Source organism: Ursus americanus, chromosome 25 (assembly GCF_024610735.1).
Source record: "Ursus americanus isolate L20-20 chromosome 25, mUrsAme1.1.p, whole genome shotgun sequence".
Taxonomy (NCBI): Eukaryota; Metazoa; Chordata; class Mammalia; order Carnivora; family Ursidae; genus Ursus; species Ursus americanus.
Window position 1 is genome coordinate 21,715,387 of NC_142151.1, and position 20,016 is coordinate 21,735,402.

At 38.9% G+C, this 20,016-nt stretch overlaps 1 protein-coding gene across 1 annotated transcript in view; it reads right to left on the bottom strand.

Moving 5' to 3' along the window:
• The window catches only part of ST8SIA1 (ST8 alpha-N-acetyl-neuraminide alpha-2,8-sialyltransferase 1), a 150,180-nt gene that overhangs the window by 34,284 nt on the left and 95,880 nt on the right, over positions 1–20,016 (bottom strand). The window contains exon 4 of the mRNA XM_045811846.2: positions 18,477–18,569. Within this exon, the coding sequence (XP_045667802.1) occupies positions 18,477–18,569 (93 nt within the window). The remainder of the gene's footprint in view (positions 1–18,476; positions 18,570–20,016) is intronic.

Genomic DNA, 20,016 nt, shown 5'->3' on the forward strand with positions numbered 1-20,016 from the left:
AAGAGTCTGCCTGCAGCTCAGGTCACAATCTCGCAGCCCTGGGACTGAGCTCCACATTGGGCTCCCTGCTCAGTGGGGAATCTGATCCCTCTGCCTCTGTCCCTGCCCCCCACTGTGCAAGTGCGCTCTCTTTCTCTCAAATAAATAAAATCTTAAAAAAGAGAGAAGGGTATTTGACAAATATATTTTGTGTACCCTTGTATTATATATAAATGACGACCTGGCTGGATAAAGACTTTGGCTTCTCAAATCTTTACACCTACTGCGACATCTCTCCTGGAATTTAATGTTATGGAAAAAGTCAGAAGCTGCTTTGATCCTTACTCCTTTATAAGTAAACTATGTTTTTTGACTGAATACTTGTAGAATTTTTCTTGTTATCTTTGGAATGTAAAAATGTTGTCAGAATATGTTTTATGTGGGTCTTTTCCCCATTAATCTGACCTGGAATGGGATAGGTGATGTTAATCTGTGGGCCTGTTTCAGGTACTGTTTCATTTAGTTTTTTAACATTTTTTAAAAATTGGGTCTGATGGGGGTGCCTGGGTGGCTCAGTCAGTTAAGCAGCTGCCTTTGGCTCAGGTCATGATTCCAGAGTCCTGGGATCAAGCCCCACATCAGGCTCCCTGCTTAGCAGGGAGTCTGCTTCTCCTCTCCCTCTGCCCTTCACTGTCTCCATGCTCTCTTGCTCTCAAATAAATAAAATCTTTTAAATAAATAAATAAATAGGGTCTGATGATGACTTAATTTTTTTCTTTCTTGGTTTTTCTTTGGAAAACCTGTAACCTACATGTTGGGTTTCCTTTCTTTTTCCTCCATCTTATGTCTTGTTATATTCATCTTTGGTTTTTTCGCTTTATATTCTTAAAGTTGAAATATTACAAACTTTACTTTCTGCACTCTAACTCTGCTCTTTGCTGTGTCCAATGTGAAACTTACTGCTTTCTTTGCAATTCTGCCTGCTCCCAACCATCTCCCTTTTCATCTTCACTTTCAGCTCATTCTCAGTTCTCCTAAATGCTCCTTGCCAGGAGTAGGTCAATTCATTTTGAATATACCAAGCTAAGGCTTTGGAAGTTTTTCTTTTACTCCCTCTTGAAAAGAATTATTTGTTTTTTATCCTCTGGGTCTTTAAATTGCTTTCCCTCCTGTTGCAGAATGTTTTGGGGGATCTCTACCAAGTTCTTAAAATTTAAATTTATTTTTCTTAAACAGTAAACAGAGAAAGAGAGAGAGAATCATAAAACCTGATCCAGAATAATATCTGACTATAGAATGGGTGCATGGTGTCTTCTAACCCACACTTACTGATCATTCAGGTGTTTCTACATTTTCTCTCTTGGATCTAGACCTACAGAGAACACCAAACTGTTGCACTTTGAGCCTGGTTTCCAGCGTCTTGCAAGCATTCATCTTATGATTCTGCTGGATCAAGGGAGGATCTTTTACTCCAACTGGTCTATGAGGGAGTCATACATGGGCCTCGGTTCTTCAGTCAGTGATGGGAGGTAAAAACTGCACCTATAGCTAGACTATTGCTAGGGCTCTTCCTCACATCTTTCCTCCTTGAACATCTTCCTAAAGCTCTTACACATCACAGCATGCGAAGTACCACTGTGTCTCCCTGTCACTCTCTACCCATGGCAGTTGTATATATTGGGAAGTATCGTTTCCAAGTGGATGAAGAAAGAGAAGAACTGCTGGGGAGAAGGATGGGCATGACACTATCAAGCAAAGAAGGGTTCACATGGCTTTGAGATTTTCTGTGTTTCTTTGCCAGTGGATAGAGGGGGGTTGACTCATAGTTTTTTCCCATCTTCTTCCCAGATTTCTGTGCTATTCTGGTTCAGCAGTCTCAGTTTAGGATTATGACTCTCGACTCAACTTCCTCCTCACTGCAGTTAGTGGAAATTCCCTGCAGATTCTAGCATCTGATTTTCTCTTATCCTTATTTTTCAGTTCTCTTATGATTCTTTGGTCTGTTTTTTAAAAATTTATGGTGATTTGATTTAGGTTGGAACAGAGCATTCCACCAGAATGGCACATAATAACGCAGTTACTTGCTGAAGACTGACTGTGTCAAACAAAAAGATAAAAAAGGCAGAGTCCAGCCTTTTGAGAGCTAAGCCTTGTGGAGGACCCTGAGGAGGACAATTTAAGCAGAAGGCATCTCATGTGTGCAGAGGCTCTGGTGAACATGGTCTTTGGGGAGTGATGAGTGATGGAGTTTGAGGCAGATGGGAGGGAGCAGTGGGGGATGGTGATCAGCCATGACTTATTTAGAAAGTAATGGGGAAATTTTAATTTTGGATTTTAGAAGACAAATCTGTATGGTAGGGGAAAAAATGGATTGAAGAAAGATCTTAAGACACCATTTGAGCTCTGGCAAGGAACTGTTATGTTAGGGCCTGAACATGGGCAGTGTCAGTGGAAATAATGAGACAGGACAGAGTTCATGAATAACGTGAAAGTAATAGTGACAGCTGAGTAGATACGGATGATGGAGTGAGAGGCTATGAGGGTGACTTCAAGGTCAGTTGCCACCAACTGGATGGGTGGTGCTAATCACTGCTATGGGGACAAGGAAGATTCAATGGGAAAAATAATTAATTCATTTGGGGACATATTGAATGTGAGGAGCTTCTAAATAGAGCCAGCCGGTAGACACACGGCTGTCTGAAGCACAGAAGAGGACCAGGGCCCGGGACAGATCTGCACTAGGGGTCGCTATCGCTGAGGGTGAAGCATGAGAGTGAAGCATAAGGGTTTGGGATGGCCACACAGCAACTAATTCTCCTAGTTTATGCCAACTAATGGAACAGGCTACATTGTGCAGACCGGGTTGTTATGGTATTTCAAATGCCAAAAAACCATGCTTGTTTTCCCCCAAGGGAAGGCCAATGTGAGAAAATAGAGAACTGAGAGGCCACAAAGGGGAACACCAACATTAAGGGGATAGATGGAAGGAAAACCAGCAAAGGAAGCTAGCAAAAAAGAGGAAAAAGAGGTATGCTGGGATGCAAGGGAGAAAAGAATTTCAAGGAAGCTGAAAACCACAGGATTAAGTGCAGCAGAGGTCAAGTAATGTAAATACTAATAACCACTAGTTTCAGTCTTCTAGGGCTTTAAATCTCTATGTGCAAACATTTCTTTAATAAGAATTATGTTCCAACAAATAATAACTGAAAGCTCTTGCACGGCAGCACAAGGCTTCTAATCAAAAAACTTTTTCATCTAATGAGAAATTGTATTAGGAAACCTCTGCCTTCTGGGCTTTTTACTGCTATCAGGCACAGGTATTATCTAGCAAATATTTGAAAAATGCAGCCTTTTTGTTTCACAGAATTTGCTGCAATGAGGAGCTGAGATGGAACCCCAGAAGGAGACAACCTTCTAAGAGCCTCTGGTCTTAGAGGACAGAACTAGATGGGGTTTTGCAATTCAGAAAAATAGAGTCTGTTTCCCATTAGTTTTCCAAAAGCTGTCATGAATCTTGTGGGAGCTAGGAGTAACTAGCCATACGAATGGTGTGATATAAACAACACTAAAGATTCCTTTCTAGGGGCACCTGGGTGGCTCAGTCAGTTAAGCGCCACTCTTCAGCTCAGGTCATGATCTCAGGGTCCTGGAATCAAGCCCTGCATGGGCTCCCTGCTCAGCAGGAGGGTCTGCTTCTCTTTCTCCCTCTGCCCCTGCTCCTGTGCTCGCTCGCTCTCACACTCTCTCTCAAATAAATAAAATCTTAAAAAAAAAAAAAAGATTCCTTTCTAATCCTTTGCTTAAAATGCCTCCCCAACACCACCCCCTCCAAGATAGTCAAGGTATCTGCAGTTCCTTAGGTAGAGAATTATTCTAATTTGCTAAAGCACTTAGTTTCCTCCAGGTAGTACCAGTAAAACCACTGTGTGGGAGCGCATTAACAAACTATCAACCATTAATACTTCAACAAAGAACTGCTCATCAAATGACTTGCTATCACTTTAAGAAGAAAAGATAAGGACTGGGCATTGAGAAGATCTGAACCATAGGGCTCTGCCTTGGGGACAGGACTCTTGGAACCAAGAAACACCACATCACCCGAAACAGGAGGAAGGGTACCAAAATGGGGAAAAGGGCCAATGTAAAGCAGAATTTCTCAGACTTTTTTTTTTAAAACCCAAATTCCTCTTTAACAAGCATTAAGATCTCTTGGGTCACTGCCTTTCCAGATTCTGATGTTCTTCCCAAGGTAGGTGTGGCCTCCTCTAAGAATCACAGATCTTCTACAAATCCTAAACAACAACAACAACAACAACAACAACAACAACAAAGTTGCTGAGCTTGGCTTCCTGTGATTTGAATTGTGAAAGTAACAGGGAAATTCCTTAAATTGTCCAAATATAAATATTTAAATATATAATTAGATTGTAATACTGTATATGCTTTTCCAAAGACTCCATGCCCTGCTGGGGATCCTGACCTGACATTCCATCTGCTCCACCATCACCACCCCTGCCACTAACACCTTCACACCTGGACAGGTAAGAGGCAAACCACTGATCAAATTGATTAATATAAGCCATTTTTTCCCTGAGCTTAAAGAGCATTACCAAAAAAATAGTTGTTACAGACTGAAACAGAAATTCAAGGCAGAAAAACAAGCCCATGTAGGAAGAAAATGCCTGAAGAGAGAGGAAAGAAGCATAAGAATTTGGGAAGGCCACACAGAAATTAATTCTTCTACTTTATGCTAATGTAACAGGCTATATTGTTCCAACTGGGTTGTTGTGGTATTCCAAATGTCGAATTATTAGAAATCAAGAATAAGAATCTTTTATCTGTGTTGACTGGTTTGAAAGTGCTGGAAAAAACTACCAACTGGAGTCAGCTACTGCTATGGAGAGGAGCTCCTGCTGGGGCCATACTCACAAGAACCACAAGGAGACAAGAAACCCACAGGATGCCAGCAGGAAGAACAAAGGCCCCTCTTCCTTCCCCAGCCTTTGTATCATGCCCCACCGGCACTACTGGAAAGCCTCACAGGGAATCAGCTGGCAAAGGAAAAATGTGATTTAGGGAGTCTTGGGTCTAGCATCACAAAACAGGGTATAGGAAAGTGGCTTGTAGCTGAGAAATAATAAGCTACTAAATGGCACAAGTAGTAAGGGTGGAAGCATAAAAATTTGTTGGAAAACTATTGCCATAATTCAGGAGAGAAATCATGGTGGCCTGGACCAGGGAAGTGGCATTGGAGAAAGTGAGAAATGGTTACAATGCTTGAAAGGGGGTTCCTCATAATTTGGTCTTGGATTTAACCAAATGTGAGGTGTGAGAGAAAGAGATAAGCCAAGAAAGACTCCAAGATTTTTGAACTGAGCAACTGGAAAAAAGGAATTTCCATTTTTTTGAGATGGGGAAAAATGGTAGGACACATGGACTTTAGAGAGGGGAAATTAGGAGTTCTGTACTCATTAAGTTTGATACTCATATTAGATGTCCAAATGGGCTAGCCAAGCTCGGAGTTGGGTATATGAGTCTGGAGATGAAGAAATAGATCCTAGATGCACAACAAATTTAGGAGTCATCAGAGTATAGATAGCATTTAAAGCCATGAGACGGGAAGAAATCCTGTAGGGAATGAATTAACAGAGAAAAAGAGAAGTTAAAGGATCGATTCCTTCACTCCAATGTTTATAGGGTTAAGAGATGAGAAGAAGCCAGCAAATCTACCAAGAAGTAGTGGTTTTTGAAATAGCAGGAGAATCAAAAGTACTGACTTGGGAGCTAAGTGAGAAATGTGAATTCAGAAAGAGAGAAGAATCAAATATATGATGTGGGGCTAACAGGTAAAGTAAGGTGAGAACTGACAACTGACACCGGGGTTGACAACGTGGAGTTAAAGAAACAGCTTAAGCACTTTTTCCAAAGTGGGAGGACATGAACTTGCAGACTGAAAAGATCCACTGAGTACCAGCACAATGAATAAATCAGGCCAATAATGAGGCACACTGTTACGAAATTTCAAAATACTGAGGTGGGGTTGGGAGGAAGGGTATGGGAGCAGGAGTAAAGAGAAGAGCAGTTTGGAATGCAGGAAGAAATAGAAATCCAAGTCATATAAGGAAGATCGGGGATGAGAATGACAACCATTTTCTCAGAACAACACTGGAATCTAGAAAACACTGGAGGAATGTCTTCAAAATACTAAAGGAAAAGGATTTCCAAACTAGACATAAAATCCCAGCAAAAATACCATCAAGTATGAGAGTAGAATAAAGATAATTTCAGACATGCAAGGTCCCAAAACCTTTAGTTTCCTTGTATCTTTCCCTGGAAAGCTATGGGAGAATGGGCACCACCAAAATGAAAAAATAATGCAAGAAAGACGATACAGGTTATGCGAATTACGAAATCCGATACAGGTAAAAGGTGAAGGGAATTCTTAAAATGATAGTAAAGGAGTATTCTAGGTTAACAACCTTGCATCAGGTAGATATTAGAACATACAAGATTCCAGGACTGAAATTCATTGTTGATACTGCTGAATGCCATTTAAACAACTGGATAAGATTTGGAAAGTTTTACTACAAAGAGATACATTTAAAAGACAAGGAAAAGAAGAAATAAGACATGTACTTGTATTCACAGGGGGAACTGGGATTCCTGGGTGAGGGCAGGCTTCCTTCTTATCTCTTCAGTTTTCTTAGGAAGGTGGAAAGCAAGGTTATTACCTGGAGGCAATGGGGGAGGAGGAAGTGTTGTGGGTTTGACGAAAGGGAAGATCTGTAAGTGGGCCAGTGAATGGACTTGAGAAATGCTGTGGGATTGCCCATCCACTGGGGGGTGATTCTTGGTAGTATGGATTGTAAACACATCTAACAGGAGGAGACGGCAGCAGTAAAGAGCAGAAACTATTCCAATATAAGAAAAGAAGACGCCAAGCAGAGAGTGTGGCTCATGAGCCTTGTGTGGTCACTATGAAGAGTGAAGGTTCACACTAGTGGAGAAATGGCAGGAGCGGTCAAGAGGAGGAGGGGCCCCATGGTGTTAGAGAGGTGTCCTGAAAGAGAGGACGGTGACTTGGCCTCATTTGCAGGAAAGTAATTTGAAGAATTTAAAGAAGAATACCTCACAGTTAAAATATCATGAGATAATTTAGCTGTGAGAATTGATTGTAAGAGCACAGAGGAAAACAGAAGCAGAGAACCTGGTAAGGGTAATCACAATTTATCCTGGAAACAAGTAATTGCCTTTTATCCAGATGGGAAATGGTTAGGGGTTAGTTAAAGCTACCACTACAAGCAATTATTTTATGATGGGGTGCTTCTGTTTTCTACAACTCCAAAAAACAACTGGAAATGGGAGATATTGTGAATTACATCTTCATAAAAAGATTTCCTGTATTAACTTGTAGTGGCCTGTGGTCTTTTTCCTGCTGGTTCATCATGTTTAAGTAGTAATCTTGTGGCTTCCTGTGGTGTTTTTTTAACATTTATTGAACATGTATTCTTCTACTCTTTTATATCTCCTATTGCCGGCAGAATATCGTAAATATAGTGTTACAAAGTCAGAAATCACTCTTTTTTTTTTTTTTTTTTTTTGCCTCTCCAGGAGTTTCACCCAATTATTTCTAAGTCAATAAATCCTCCCTTTCCTTTTCTTCAAGTCATTTATGGGCCTCTTAGAGTTTTCTCTCCTATTCAGAACTCTCTGAGCTGCGATACCAACTATAAACCCCTAGGTGGCATCTCCAACTACTCCCCAAGAAAAGAAAGTCCAAAGACCTAGGCCTGGGCCAAGTCCGCCACTTCCTATCTGACCGAAGCGTATTTTTCAACTTGTCTGTCACCAATGTTCTCACTGAAAGATCGGGGCGACGTGAATCCCTGCCCCACCTGCCTTTCCTCGTGCCAGTCCTATGTGCCTCACGGTGATGCACGGCGGCGGATCCTCCCTTTTACGTGGCTGTCCTCCTCCAAAGGGCGGTTCTTTTCTCTTCTATCTAATCATTGAAATTTCTGAGTAACTAGCAGGTGTCATTCATTTAAAGGACATTCTATCTCATCACATACAAGATGCTATCGTATTATTTTCCAAGGGTACAGAAAAGAACGCTGCCAAAGACAGTAGGACTTGGTGTTTTTACAACAGTGCTAGGGATCGTCCTGCGGTATCCTCTACTTGTTTTGACCTCCTCCATCCATTCAGAGGAACTGAGAGGTTTTTTTTTCTGCTTTCGCTTGCACCCTTTGGCATGTGATATAGAGAATCATCTGCATCCAGCTCAGCAACCACTTCTGATACAGCTGCACCTATTTGTGGGTAATTTTCTTCCCTCTTACTCTGCTGCTTTACAAGAAAATATAGAATTGCTTCCATCGTTTCCCTGAAATAATCGTTTGCTTATAAACAAGTTGGCCACCCCGCTGTTGTTTCCATGTCTTTTTAAATACCCAATAGATAGTCCATTTTTTCAGGGTATTTTAAGTGCCAATCAAACTCAATACGTGCAGTACTAATGATGCCCAAACATCAACGAAGATGACAGGACAGGAGCAGCTCTGACCCAGGTCCTCCTCGCTCAGGCAGCGTCAACTACGCCTCAGTTTCTACCCTCTCAACAGAGGCTATAAAAGGCAGCTCAGTCTCACAGATACTAAAATATAAAAAATGGTACATCTCATAATCAATAAAATACATTATTTTATTTTGTGGGCATTCCTGCCTCCTGCCTTTCCCTGCACTAGTACTTGCAATAGTAATTTATCAAAGATGCCATCTGTCCTATCAATTTATATTCTGCCCTTGTCCATCATTTACACCACATCTCTGATTTTTAAGATGCTCTCCTTCTTGGTTGTTGCTATGTGTGCAGGTGTGTATCGCTGTGTCACACACAGATCTGGATATGAGAGCTAATAATGGAAATGTAAGCCAAAATGCATATCATGATTTATAGATCAGCCAAACACCAAAACTCTGATTAAAAAAAAAATCCCTCTATTAAATAAATTAAAGCAATTTAGTAAACTTCTAGAGACATGTTCTTATAATTCAAGTTGAAAAGCATTTTTCAATAAGAATATATAACATTATTTTAACCAATATATAATCAAATACAATTACAATTAGTAATTTCTAAAACCATTCTATTTAATCCACATGGTTCGTAAGCTCCAGTAAAATTAATTACAAATATAAATTTATGGGGCGCCTGGGTGGCTCAGTCATTAAGCGTCTGCCTTCGGCTCAGGGCATGATCCCAGGGTCCTGGGATCAAGCCCCACATCAGGCTCCTTGCTGGGAGCCTGGTTCTTCCTCTTCCACTCCCCCTGCCTGTGTTCTCTCTCTCGCTGGCTGTCTCTCTCTCTGCCAAATAAATAAATAAAATCTTAAAAAAATATATATATATAAATTTAACAGTAATTTTCACAAAGACTAAAGAAATATTCATATACATATTAACAATTACTACCATCTTACCTTTTTTGGGAGGATAATTAGTAAAATTCATTAATAGCTGAACAATCTGAAATCATTACATACATAATGAACTCCATGAAATGGAAGTGTTCACAGATGGACCCCCACCATCTTGCCCAAAGAAGCTCTTAGCACATATGGAGTTTGTAAGATAATTAGCCAGTTTCAGACTTTACATTTAAGGTTGCCTCCCACAGTTAAGCTGGGGCACAAATGTCTTGGCTCTAACAAAATATCTTTGTGAGTCGAGAGGGTGTCTCCACATTCCAAAGGGGCGGGCCGTCAGTACAAGTGTAGCACTTGCCAGGATTTCAATCCATATATTCCTAGTAGAATTACATTTTCAAGGCCCTCTCTGCCCCTAAGTGGCATTATTTAGAGCACAGGCCATATTGATCCCAGATGAAACAGTCCCTCCACCATTTATACACACACACACACGCGCGCACGCACACACGCACACACAGATATCAGATATAAAAATGCCTGGATATATTAGAAATCTGAAGAGTAAGAGAAGGTGAGAGGGAGGTCATGGGGAAATAATATCAGAACACACAGTTTCTGGAAAACCATTTACAACTGATGTTAGACATTTCAAGTTCTTTTCTAGCCAACCTGCCTAAGGTTCCCAAAGATTTCTCTCCTGCTCCTTCACCACCCTTCCTTCTCTAGCCCTTCTTTATTCCTTATCTCCTCTCTTTTGGCTCATCCCAGTGGTTCTATACTTTTCTACTACTAGCATTCAACTCTGGATACAACACCATGACCCGAGTCGCTCCCTAACTCCCCGAAATCAGCAAGAAAGAGTTCCATACAGACAGCACACTTGCTAAACAAAATTCTGGTGCCAACTGTTAACAACATTTTTCCTGCCATGCTATATGCAGAGAGTGGTTGAGTAACTTATCTGAGATCACACAGCCAATGCTATCCTACTGGTTTCCAGAAATCCGCCTTCACTTTTTCCTTTCCTTCCACGCTAATTGAAACTCACTGACATTCTGATGATTATGAAAACTATACAACTGAAGAACATATAAAAAGAAGGTTGAGGAGAAGCCGGTAAAATTTTTGGTACTGTGGGGTCTATATAAATCCTGTGTAACGATTCCTAAACTGGTACTCTTTCTGAGTCCACACCCTAATGTTTTATCACTGGGATGCAACCCATTCTCAATGGACCTGCATGAAATTACCAGGAGAATTAGGCTACTCCCATAGCTATTTACTAATTATGACCAATGCTTTCAGAGCAACATTTGCTCTGACCTGGTATTTAATGCTAAGGATTAGAAGATGACGGAGGAGGGATTAAAGGAAGGAAATAAATGGCCACTTGATGTAATAACTATTCTGTGTCAGAAGCTGGGTTCTTGGTACCACACTCACCTCTACTGCTCCCAGGATGGTGTCACCAGAAACATCAGAGAACATTCTTCCTAAATTCAGTACACAAAATGTGAGGTCTAAGCTAATCTCACTTAGATCCAGAGGGACAGGAACACACACACACACACACACACACACACACACACACACACACACACACAATTGGGGCTTTATTCAGGTGGTCTGCCCCTCTAATTCACTGCCCCTCTATGTACTGTCATAATGAGTTCTTATTAGGAGAAAATATCAAATAACAAAGCTGCTTTTTAAATGATTTTTTTTCCTATTATAAAATTGTGCAGCATATTTGGAAACTGTTGATTTATTTCTTAGAGGTTTTCTGTGCATATAATTTTTATTTATAGTTGAAGCATACACATTTATATGCTTATTTTTTCACTGAATACTATAACATGAGCATTTTACCATTTATTAAAATTATTCATGAACCTTATTTCAAAGTATCTTTGCATACAATTCCATCAACAGACATATAGTAAGTTACAAAACCACGGATGTATTTTTATATGTTTAAAGAGTGTCACTGTTTTCAAATTATCCATAACATGATACATATATTTGTATACACTAGGAGTTTTTTTCTTTGTTTTTAGAACAGGTTTGTAGAAAAATAATGAGAAGCCTATTTAAAATTTTTTTTTTAAAGATTTTATTTATTTGACACAGAGAGAGGCAGCGAGAGAGGGAACACAAGCAGGGGTAGCAGGAGAGGGAGAAGCAGGCCTCCCGCCGAGTGGGGAGCCCGATGCGGGGCTTGATCCCAGAATGCTGAGATCATGACCTGAGCTGAAGGCAGACACTTAACAACTGAGCCACCCAGGCACCCCTAAAATACTTTTTATTTAGCACCTTTTCAAATAATCCACTCAGACATTTCAAAAAATCAACATTGTTTTTTTTTAATCCCCTCTGTTGTATTTTTCGTTTTAGGTTATGCTTTTCTGGGTTTCTGTTGTAGTTGCTACTTCTTTCAACTTTATGGGTTTTTGTTGTTAAGATCCTGGGACTTTAAGTCAATGCTGTCATGGGGTAAGTCTTGGGGGATCTTCAGAGAGGAGCTGAGTTTATTCTGAAAGTTTGGGGATATGAATTGTTTGGCCTGAGGGCAGATCGTGGCAGATTGTATTTTCTAGAGATGATCACGACCATATCTCCTGTCCTCTTCCAACAATGTGACTTTGATACTCCTCTTACAAGAGGTGGGTCTACACAAGGACTTTTCCTCCTTGAACCTGGTGGGCCTGTGTGATTGCTTCAACCAAAGGAATATGATGGAACTGATACTGAATATGAGGAAAGCATGAAGTCACTTCTGACGTGAGGTTATAAAAATGCCAGGCACTTCCAATGTGTTCTCTTCAGCTACTAGCTTTGGGGGAAGCCAGCTACCATGTAAACAGTCCATCTGTGAGGGACCCCAGACTAGTCCACGAGGAGAGACCCCATGGAGGGCCCTAGGACTACATGGAGAAAGAGAGAGAGCCTCGCTGCTCCAATCCTTTGCCATTTCAACTCCAGCCACTGGGTGAGAGGTCATGAGCCAGATCTGCTCAGCCTCGTTCTTCCTGAACTCCTGACCCACAAAAACTGTGAAACACACTGAAACGATTGTTGTTGTTTAAGTCATGAAGAGTGACGCATTACTGTGCAATGAATAACTGAAACAAGAGTTTTAAAACACTTCAACGCTGATCTCCCCCTCCCAATTCATGTGATATTATCTTCCAGTACTTTAGCTGTGCCTTTTGTTTCAACACTACAAATCAAAATCATATGTAAAGATAATGTATTATTATTTTACGCACATGAGGTATGTCTGGATTTGTTTATATGCTTACCAAATTCTTCGCGTCCCAGCTTTTCCTCCTGAAGTAACATTCTTTTTTCCTGAGATATATTTTTTAGAATTTCTTTCAGTGAACATCTATCGGTGGTAAATACTCTTCATGTCTGTTTTTCAGAAAATGTTTTTTATTTTGAAAAGTGATTTGCTGAGTACACCTCTCTATGCTGATCATTTCTTCTCTCAGTACTTTGAAGGTACTTTTCCACTGCATTCTGACTTCCATTTTTACTGTTGGAGGAAGTCTGCTTTTTAATTAATTATCATTCTTTTGCAGGTCATGTCTTTTCTATCTGGCTGCTTTTTACAGCTTCTTACTACCTTTAGTTTAGTTTTACTAAAATGGTCTAGGTTTGCATTTTTTATTCTATTTTTTTTTAAGTACAAAATAAAATAAGAAGTATTTTTTCCAATTACACTTCAACATCTATCAAAATAATAATGTATTTTATCTCATTTAATTTTTTCCAATAACAAATGTTTATTTTCTTTATTTTTAATTTTTTTTGCAAGGCATATGTTTATTTATTTATTCTTTTTTATGTTATGTTTGTCACCATACAGTACTTCATTAGTTTTTGATGTAGTGTTCCACAATCCATTGTTTTCGTATAACACCCAGTGCTCATCGCAACACATGCCCTCCTTAATACCCATCACTGGGTTAATCCATCCCACCACCCTCCTTCCCTCTGAAACCCTCAGTTTGTTTCCTGGAGTCCATAGTCTCTCATGGTTCGTTCCCCCCTCTGATTTCCCGCCCTTCATTTTTTAAAATTTAGTTGACAATGTTGGATGCTTCGTTTTTCCTGTACTTACAGATTATGTTATTATTTAATTCTAAAAAGTCTCAACCTTAACCTCTATTTTATAATTCCACAATTCTATTTTAATGTAATCCTTCTCATTCTATGCTCCATGTTTGTTATCTTGCCTCCATATTTTCTATATCCTCTATTCCAGCTCACCAGTTCTCCTTCAGCTGTATCTAATCTGATTTCAACAATCATATTTTTCATTTCTAAAAGTTGTACTTCATTCCTGTTCAAGGTTACCTAGTTAATTTTGATATTCTCTTATTGACTTATTTATTTTTTTCTATAAAGATTTCATACTTAGTTATATACTGCATCTGACAATTCTAGTACATTCTCAGGTATTTATATTTGTAATTTTTCATTTGCTTTTTGTCTCTGAGGACTCTGAATGGCTTGTGTGCATTTCAGTGTTTGCTTATGAGCTTATTATTTGTTTGAAAGTGATATATGGGAATTCTGAGAGTTTTCCTCCAGAAGAAATTTGTGCTTTTGTTGGAAACCAGGGGCTGTTAATGACATAGGACCACATTAGGTCCCTTATCAGGGCTTAACAGGGGACACACAATAGTATGGTAGGTCCTGGGCTTGGTCTCCAGCTCTTAGCATTGAGATCAGAGTTTTATATCTCATGGTTGGCTTTAGTTCCCTGATTTTCTGTTTTGTGGGTTTTTTTAGTTTGGGGGAGAAGTGTGTGGATACCCTTGGAGAGTCCTTAAATTTGATGAGCCCAATAATACATCTGAAAATATGTTTTATCCAAGAACAAAATGTATTCCAAATGGAGAGCCCCTTGAGTAGCCATGCTGGATATCAATCAGAACAGCTTCTACTGGACACAGTTATACTGTCTCATTTATATCTCTCAGCAATCCTCAAGACGATTTTATTCTCACTTGACAGATGGGAGGTTAAGCAACTAACGTTACATAGCCAGTTAAGTAGAAGCACACGTACCAGCACCAGAATTTGAACACATATCTGTTTAAAGCCAAACTTGTGTTCCTTACCACTACGTAATGTTGTCTCTCAGACACAAATTCATGAAGATCTGTACCTTTTTGGAGGCATCTTTTCCCTATCTTCTACTTGCTCTCTCTAGTTCCAGTTTTAGTATCTGCTTTTTAATTCTCTTAGATCATGACAGACGTTAGACTGAACGGCTATCAGTGACTGCTAAGCCTTGATGCAAACACTGATAAGCTGCTCTGAGTTTGGAGAGAGAAGAAAAAGGGAGTCATCCGGCAGAAGAGATACGGAAGTTTAGGAACACAGTCTGAGATGTGAGTCATATAGAATTTTAAAGAGAAACTGCTATAATACTCTTTAGACCAAAGTTATTTTCCTCAATTCTCAAATTATTTTTTAAAGTACATAAATAAAATAAATGATTGTTCTCCCTGCTAATATAACTACAGTCCCAGTTGCGTTTAGCAAAATCAGAGACAGTAATCATTGGATGAAGTCTGTTCCAATTGTATGTGAAGAGATTACCCAACATATTCGATATTAAGAACTTAACATAAATACTGGGTTCCCATAGCAAGTCCTCCTAATGAATTAAATGTTATGCATTTACAAATTTTAAAATGTTAACTCCACTATTGATTCACAAAATCCACCTGTTCTAAAAACTTTTTTGTGTCCTAATTCATGTCAACGTAAAAAAAAAAGAGTAAATAAGTCTTCCCAGCTAAGTCTCCCACTAATACTATTTGGAAATATCTGTTACTAAAAAGCTCATCTCCTCATCTTAAGACCATAAATATTTTAACTGACACCAAAAAAAAAGACTCCTTTTATAAGACTATTCAAACTACATCATGCAAATTTGGTTTGTAAAATTTGCGTTAAAGGAGATTTTAAAATATATTTATTCACTTATTCATTCATTCCACAAGCATTTAGTCTGCATGTCCTGTATGCCAAACAACACGCTGGGGTCTCAGGAACACAGATGAAAGATTCTTGACCCCAAGCCACTCACATCTATACTATCACCTCTAAAATGCTTACATGGAAACACGTACACACTCAGAACCCTGCTGCTCTTTGCTTAGTGGCAGCAAATAATCATGTCCCAGGTTGGAGTTTCAAAGTTTGAAAATGAAGTCTTAATGTCATAACAGAACAATCAACTAAGTTTCAGTTTCTGTCTTTAACAATCATTTGCTCCAATATATACTGAACTCCTGTTATGCGCAAATGGCTAATTGAGTTTTCAACTCTACTGAAAAACTCTTTTAAAGCAAGCTTTGAGAACTCTCTATTTTTACATCATGCTACTGTAGAATGACTCAGGCTCGGCCGGTAAATTTTCAACATTTGTGAGTAATGGAACCTATGGAAAATCTGATAAAAAAAAAATACATGCACATATATGAAATTTGTATATAAATTTCAGAAGCTGCTCAGGGAACCCCTAGGGCCCTTGTACAGACTGTTCAATAGGACCATGGAAATGTCTGCTGACGGTGAGCAGCCTCAGGGTGTGAACTGCAGTCGTGCCTCATTCCAGTTAGTATTATTCCCTGTCCTAGAGCAGATTTCAAAAAGTATTGCTGAATGAGCACCTTGGCAACATTGTCCTTATGAAGCTTCCATTGTTATCTCCCTCTCCCCGCAAAACTTCCAAATCCTCAACTTTCACTTACATACTTTTCTAAAACTTACTTGCTCAAGCCTAATCTAACAGTCTAGGCAACTATCTCTTTTCCTGACTCTACTTCCATAATCTTCCCTCCTCCACTTCACAAAAGGCATACCTCCTACCACCCAAATGTTACAATGACGCATTGTCCCAGAGTGTAAAAACACTCAGGCCAGCAAAAAAACATTTCCAAGATACAGTGTCTGAGGGAGTGTCCCTTGAGAAAAAGCAAAAAGATCCTTATAAGAAATACAAAGAGGTTATACCTCTTTTATCTAGGGGATAAACTAAAGCAACTCCCATACTTTCCTTACAAGTTGAATAATGAGAATTCAGAAGTAAGATGATTATATGGGTTAGGTTTTAACACTTACTTGAATTAGAAGGTGGTCAGCCTTTTTCTGACAGAAAGCTTGACTTATGAATTACTTTGACAAAGAACACTGAGGACTTGTAACATCCAAAGAGCTAAATCTGCACTTTTGAGATTTTGGCAATATATATTTAAAGCATATGCACAATATAGAATACACTGAAAGTACATACTCAGTGACAATTTAAGCTTATGCCAAAAAATTAAATAACTTAAACATGATCAAGGAAATAATGATGGATTTTTAGAATACTTTTTTAAAAAGATTTATTTATTTTGAGGGGGGTGTGTGTGTAAGCAGGGGGTGGGGCAGAGGGAGAGAGAGAATCTCAAGCAGACTCCATGCTGAGCATAGAGCCCGATGTTGGGCTCGATCTCACGACCCTGAGATCATGACCTGCGCCAAAAGCAAGAGCTGGACGCTCAACCAACTGAGCCACCCTGGCGCCCCTAGGTTAAATTTCTTAAACATGAAAAATGAAACTACAAATGTATAGAAAAATACAGGACAAAATTTTTTTCAACGGAAGGGATGTGGGTAAGGAAGATCATCCAAAGAAAGATTTGTTTTTTAAAAGAAGCCATAAAGGAAAAGACTAACAAATTTCATTGCATAAAACATTAAATTTTGAAAGGACATAAGTTAAAAGATCAATGATAGGCTAGAAGAAAATATTTGCTACATATGCAGCAAACATATCTATAATATAAACAGTTCCTATAAACCAATAGGAAAATATTTTTTAAAAACAAAATAGCACAAAATGAGCAAAAAATACAAGCAGGCAATTCACAGAGAAAATACTAACAGTCAATATTCACCCCACCCTTGCTGTATTCAGAAAAAAAATCCATATGAGGTAAAAAATAATATATATCATCTCTCACCCAACAAATTGCCAAAAATTTAAAAGATTAATAGTATATAATGTTGTTTTTAGTATTGGGAAACAGGAAGTCTTATCCTTTACAAAAGAGTAAGTAAATAGTACATTTTGACGAGGTGATTTCACAATATCTGTCAAAATTAAAAAGCCGTTTGGTTGTATTTCTAAACATCTATTATGTGTGAATGCTTCCTTGTGAACCCAAACAAGCAGTACAGCTTTGCTTATAAAGTGACACACGTGTGCTGGTCACTTGGAGAAGACTCCCTTAGATGACAAGTGCCTGAGCCCACAACATTTGGGTATTTCAGTCCTAATTGCTAGCTATGCAGGAGTGTGTAAGGCAACGTTTGACTTCTCTTTTCACAGAGATTGAGTCATTCTCTACAGTGAGCAATCCTTGAAGAAACAACCGATAGTTTACTGATGGGCTTTGTCAACTGGAGACCAACCCCCAAACGCTTCCACAGCAGCTGTCTAAGATCTCCAGAATTGATTTGGGAGCAAGAATTTTCCATCTGCTTTCCCAAATCTGATTGAATGCAATATAATGTAATGTAATATCATCATATGATTATATATTCCTGTATATTCTGACAATTTTGCCATTTTCATGCATACATATGCAGTAGATGGGTCATTTCTTGTTTTTATTCTTTAACAAAGCTAATATTAACTCAGTTCACCAATCAATGCCAATCAATGAGTTGGGACTAAAGCCAACAACTTAGAAAGCAGTAGAAATGAGTAAGCAGGCAATTGCATTGCTTCTTTGAGTAAAACAATGGGTTTTCATGTTATTTCTACCATCTCTAAAGGCACGAAACAGAATCCCAGAAGAAGCATAAAATAGTGTTTAGATTCCCATAATCCTGCTTAGTTTATTTACAATTCCCTCCTTCGTCCTTCCTGCCTGTCCAGATGGTTTTCTTCTTTGTTTCTCAAACTGAATTATGTTCACTGCCTTAAGATGTTAAATACTTCAAAGGCCTTCCTCTTTAGTTCCTCACAAACAGAAGTCATAAACTCTTACCTTTGCCGAATTATGCTGGGGTTAGCTGTCACTAAATGACTTCTGGATCCAACATCTTTTGTGTATTCATTTGACAAAGGAGGAAGATTGCATCTAGAAAAACAAAACATTTTAGAATGATTTACCAACTTTTAAATCAAGTCAGTTACCATGACGAATAGGAATTTTACTAGATCTAGCTCAATTCACAAATAATCATTTTTATCACCTCTCCCTTTTAACAGTCAGTAGATGACTAACTATAAGCATCTTCAAAATGCAGTCATAAAAATGAGTCCTGTTTTAGAAGAAAATGTCCACTAGAGAGTTAAATGATCTATTAAAAAAGAGACATTAACTAGGATGAATTTATTCCATTCAAAATATTTTTGAGGTGGTAGGACAGGCAGTATTAGGCTTGAAACTAGAGCTCAGGAGGGTGTGGTACACTAAGGACACAGGGTTTGCAGTGTTCTCTGTATACCCAGAAAACTCAAGACACAGGGAAGAATTGTATTTGCTTGTGGTTTCCTTTCTTTTCCCAAACTCTAAATTATAATAGTACATTCAGAGCAAACTCTGCCACCTAAATCAATGCATGTCCAACTTCTGTGTACACGACCAATATATGGGTTGACTACTGGTGAAACAGTGATTTGTTATCTAAAGAAATGCATTGATTCTCCACTGCCCCAGTTCAGCCAAGGGAAAGAATACAGGTGATGTTTTCCTGGTGACAAAAATAACTCCTCTCTCTCTCTCTCTCTCTCACACACACACACACACACACACACCACCCCAGCCCTGATTGCTTTCCTTGGCCACAATGTCTTATGAATGTTTACAATGGAAAATATGGCAACTACAAATCCAAATCCCATGACTTTCTGCCAGTGAAAATTTAGGCAAGTTAATTCATCTCCCTGGCCTTAGTTTCCTCATTACACAAAATAAGGGTAATGACTTTTCCTCTCTAATGAGGTTGTTGTAAGGATTACAGTAAGAAATGTATAAAAAGTCCCTACCTTGATACATCGCACACAGTAAAAACTCAAAAATACCATGTATCAGAAATATATTTATAATTAAATATATACTTTTTCTGAAGACCATACATGAGTCTATAGTTTCCACTGGGTTTTCTTTTATTACTCTGTTCTAATTTCTCCTCTCCACCCCTAGCTCTAACTTGACTCTTACCACACATCAGAGCATCTCTAACTCTTGACTACATCAACAAACTAAAACATCATTTATTTGTAGGTAAAGAGATATAAACATTAAGGTCTCTGCCATTCCCTCAACTATTAAATTCACCCTACAAATTTCCCCAGGACATGGAATTGTCCACACACCCACTCAGCTGATCAGCTCAAGTTCCTTGATGTTGTCTTGTATTTGTCCTGTGACTCTTACCATATCAGGGCATCTTGGGCAGAACTTGTCTCAGTTAATTTGGAATCTTCCTTTCATCTGCTCTATAGTAAAGAGGTGCTGGCCCTTCAGGCAGCTACCCATAGATTACTCAGTCAGCCAGTTGGTGACTTTTGCTGAGTGCCCA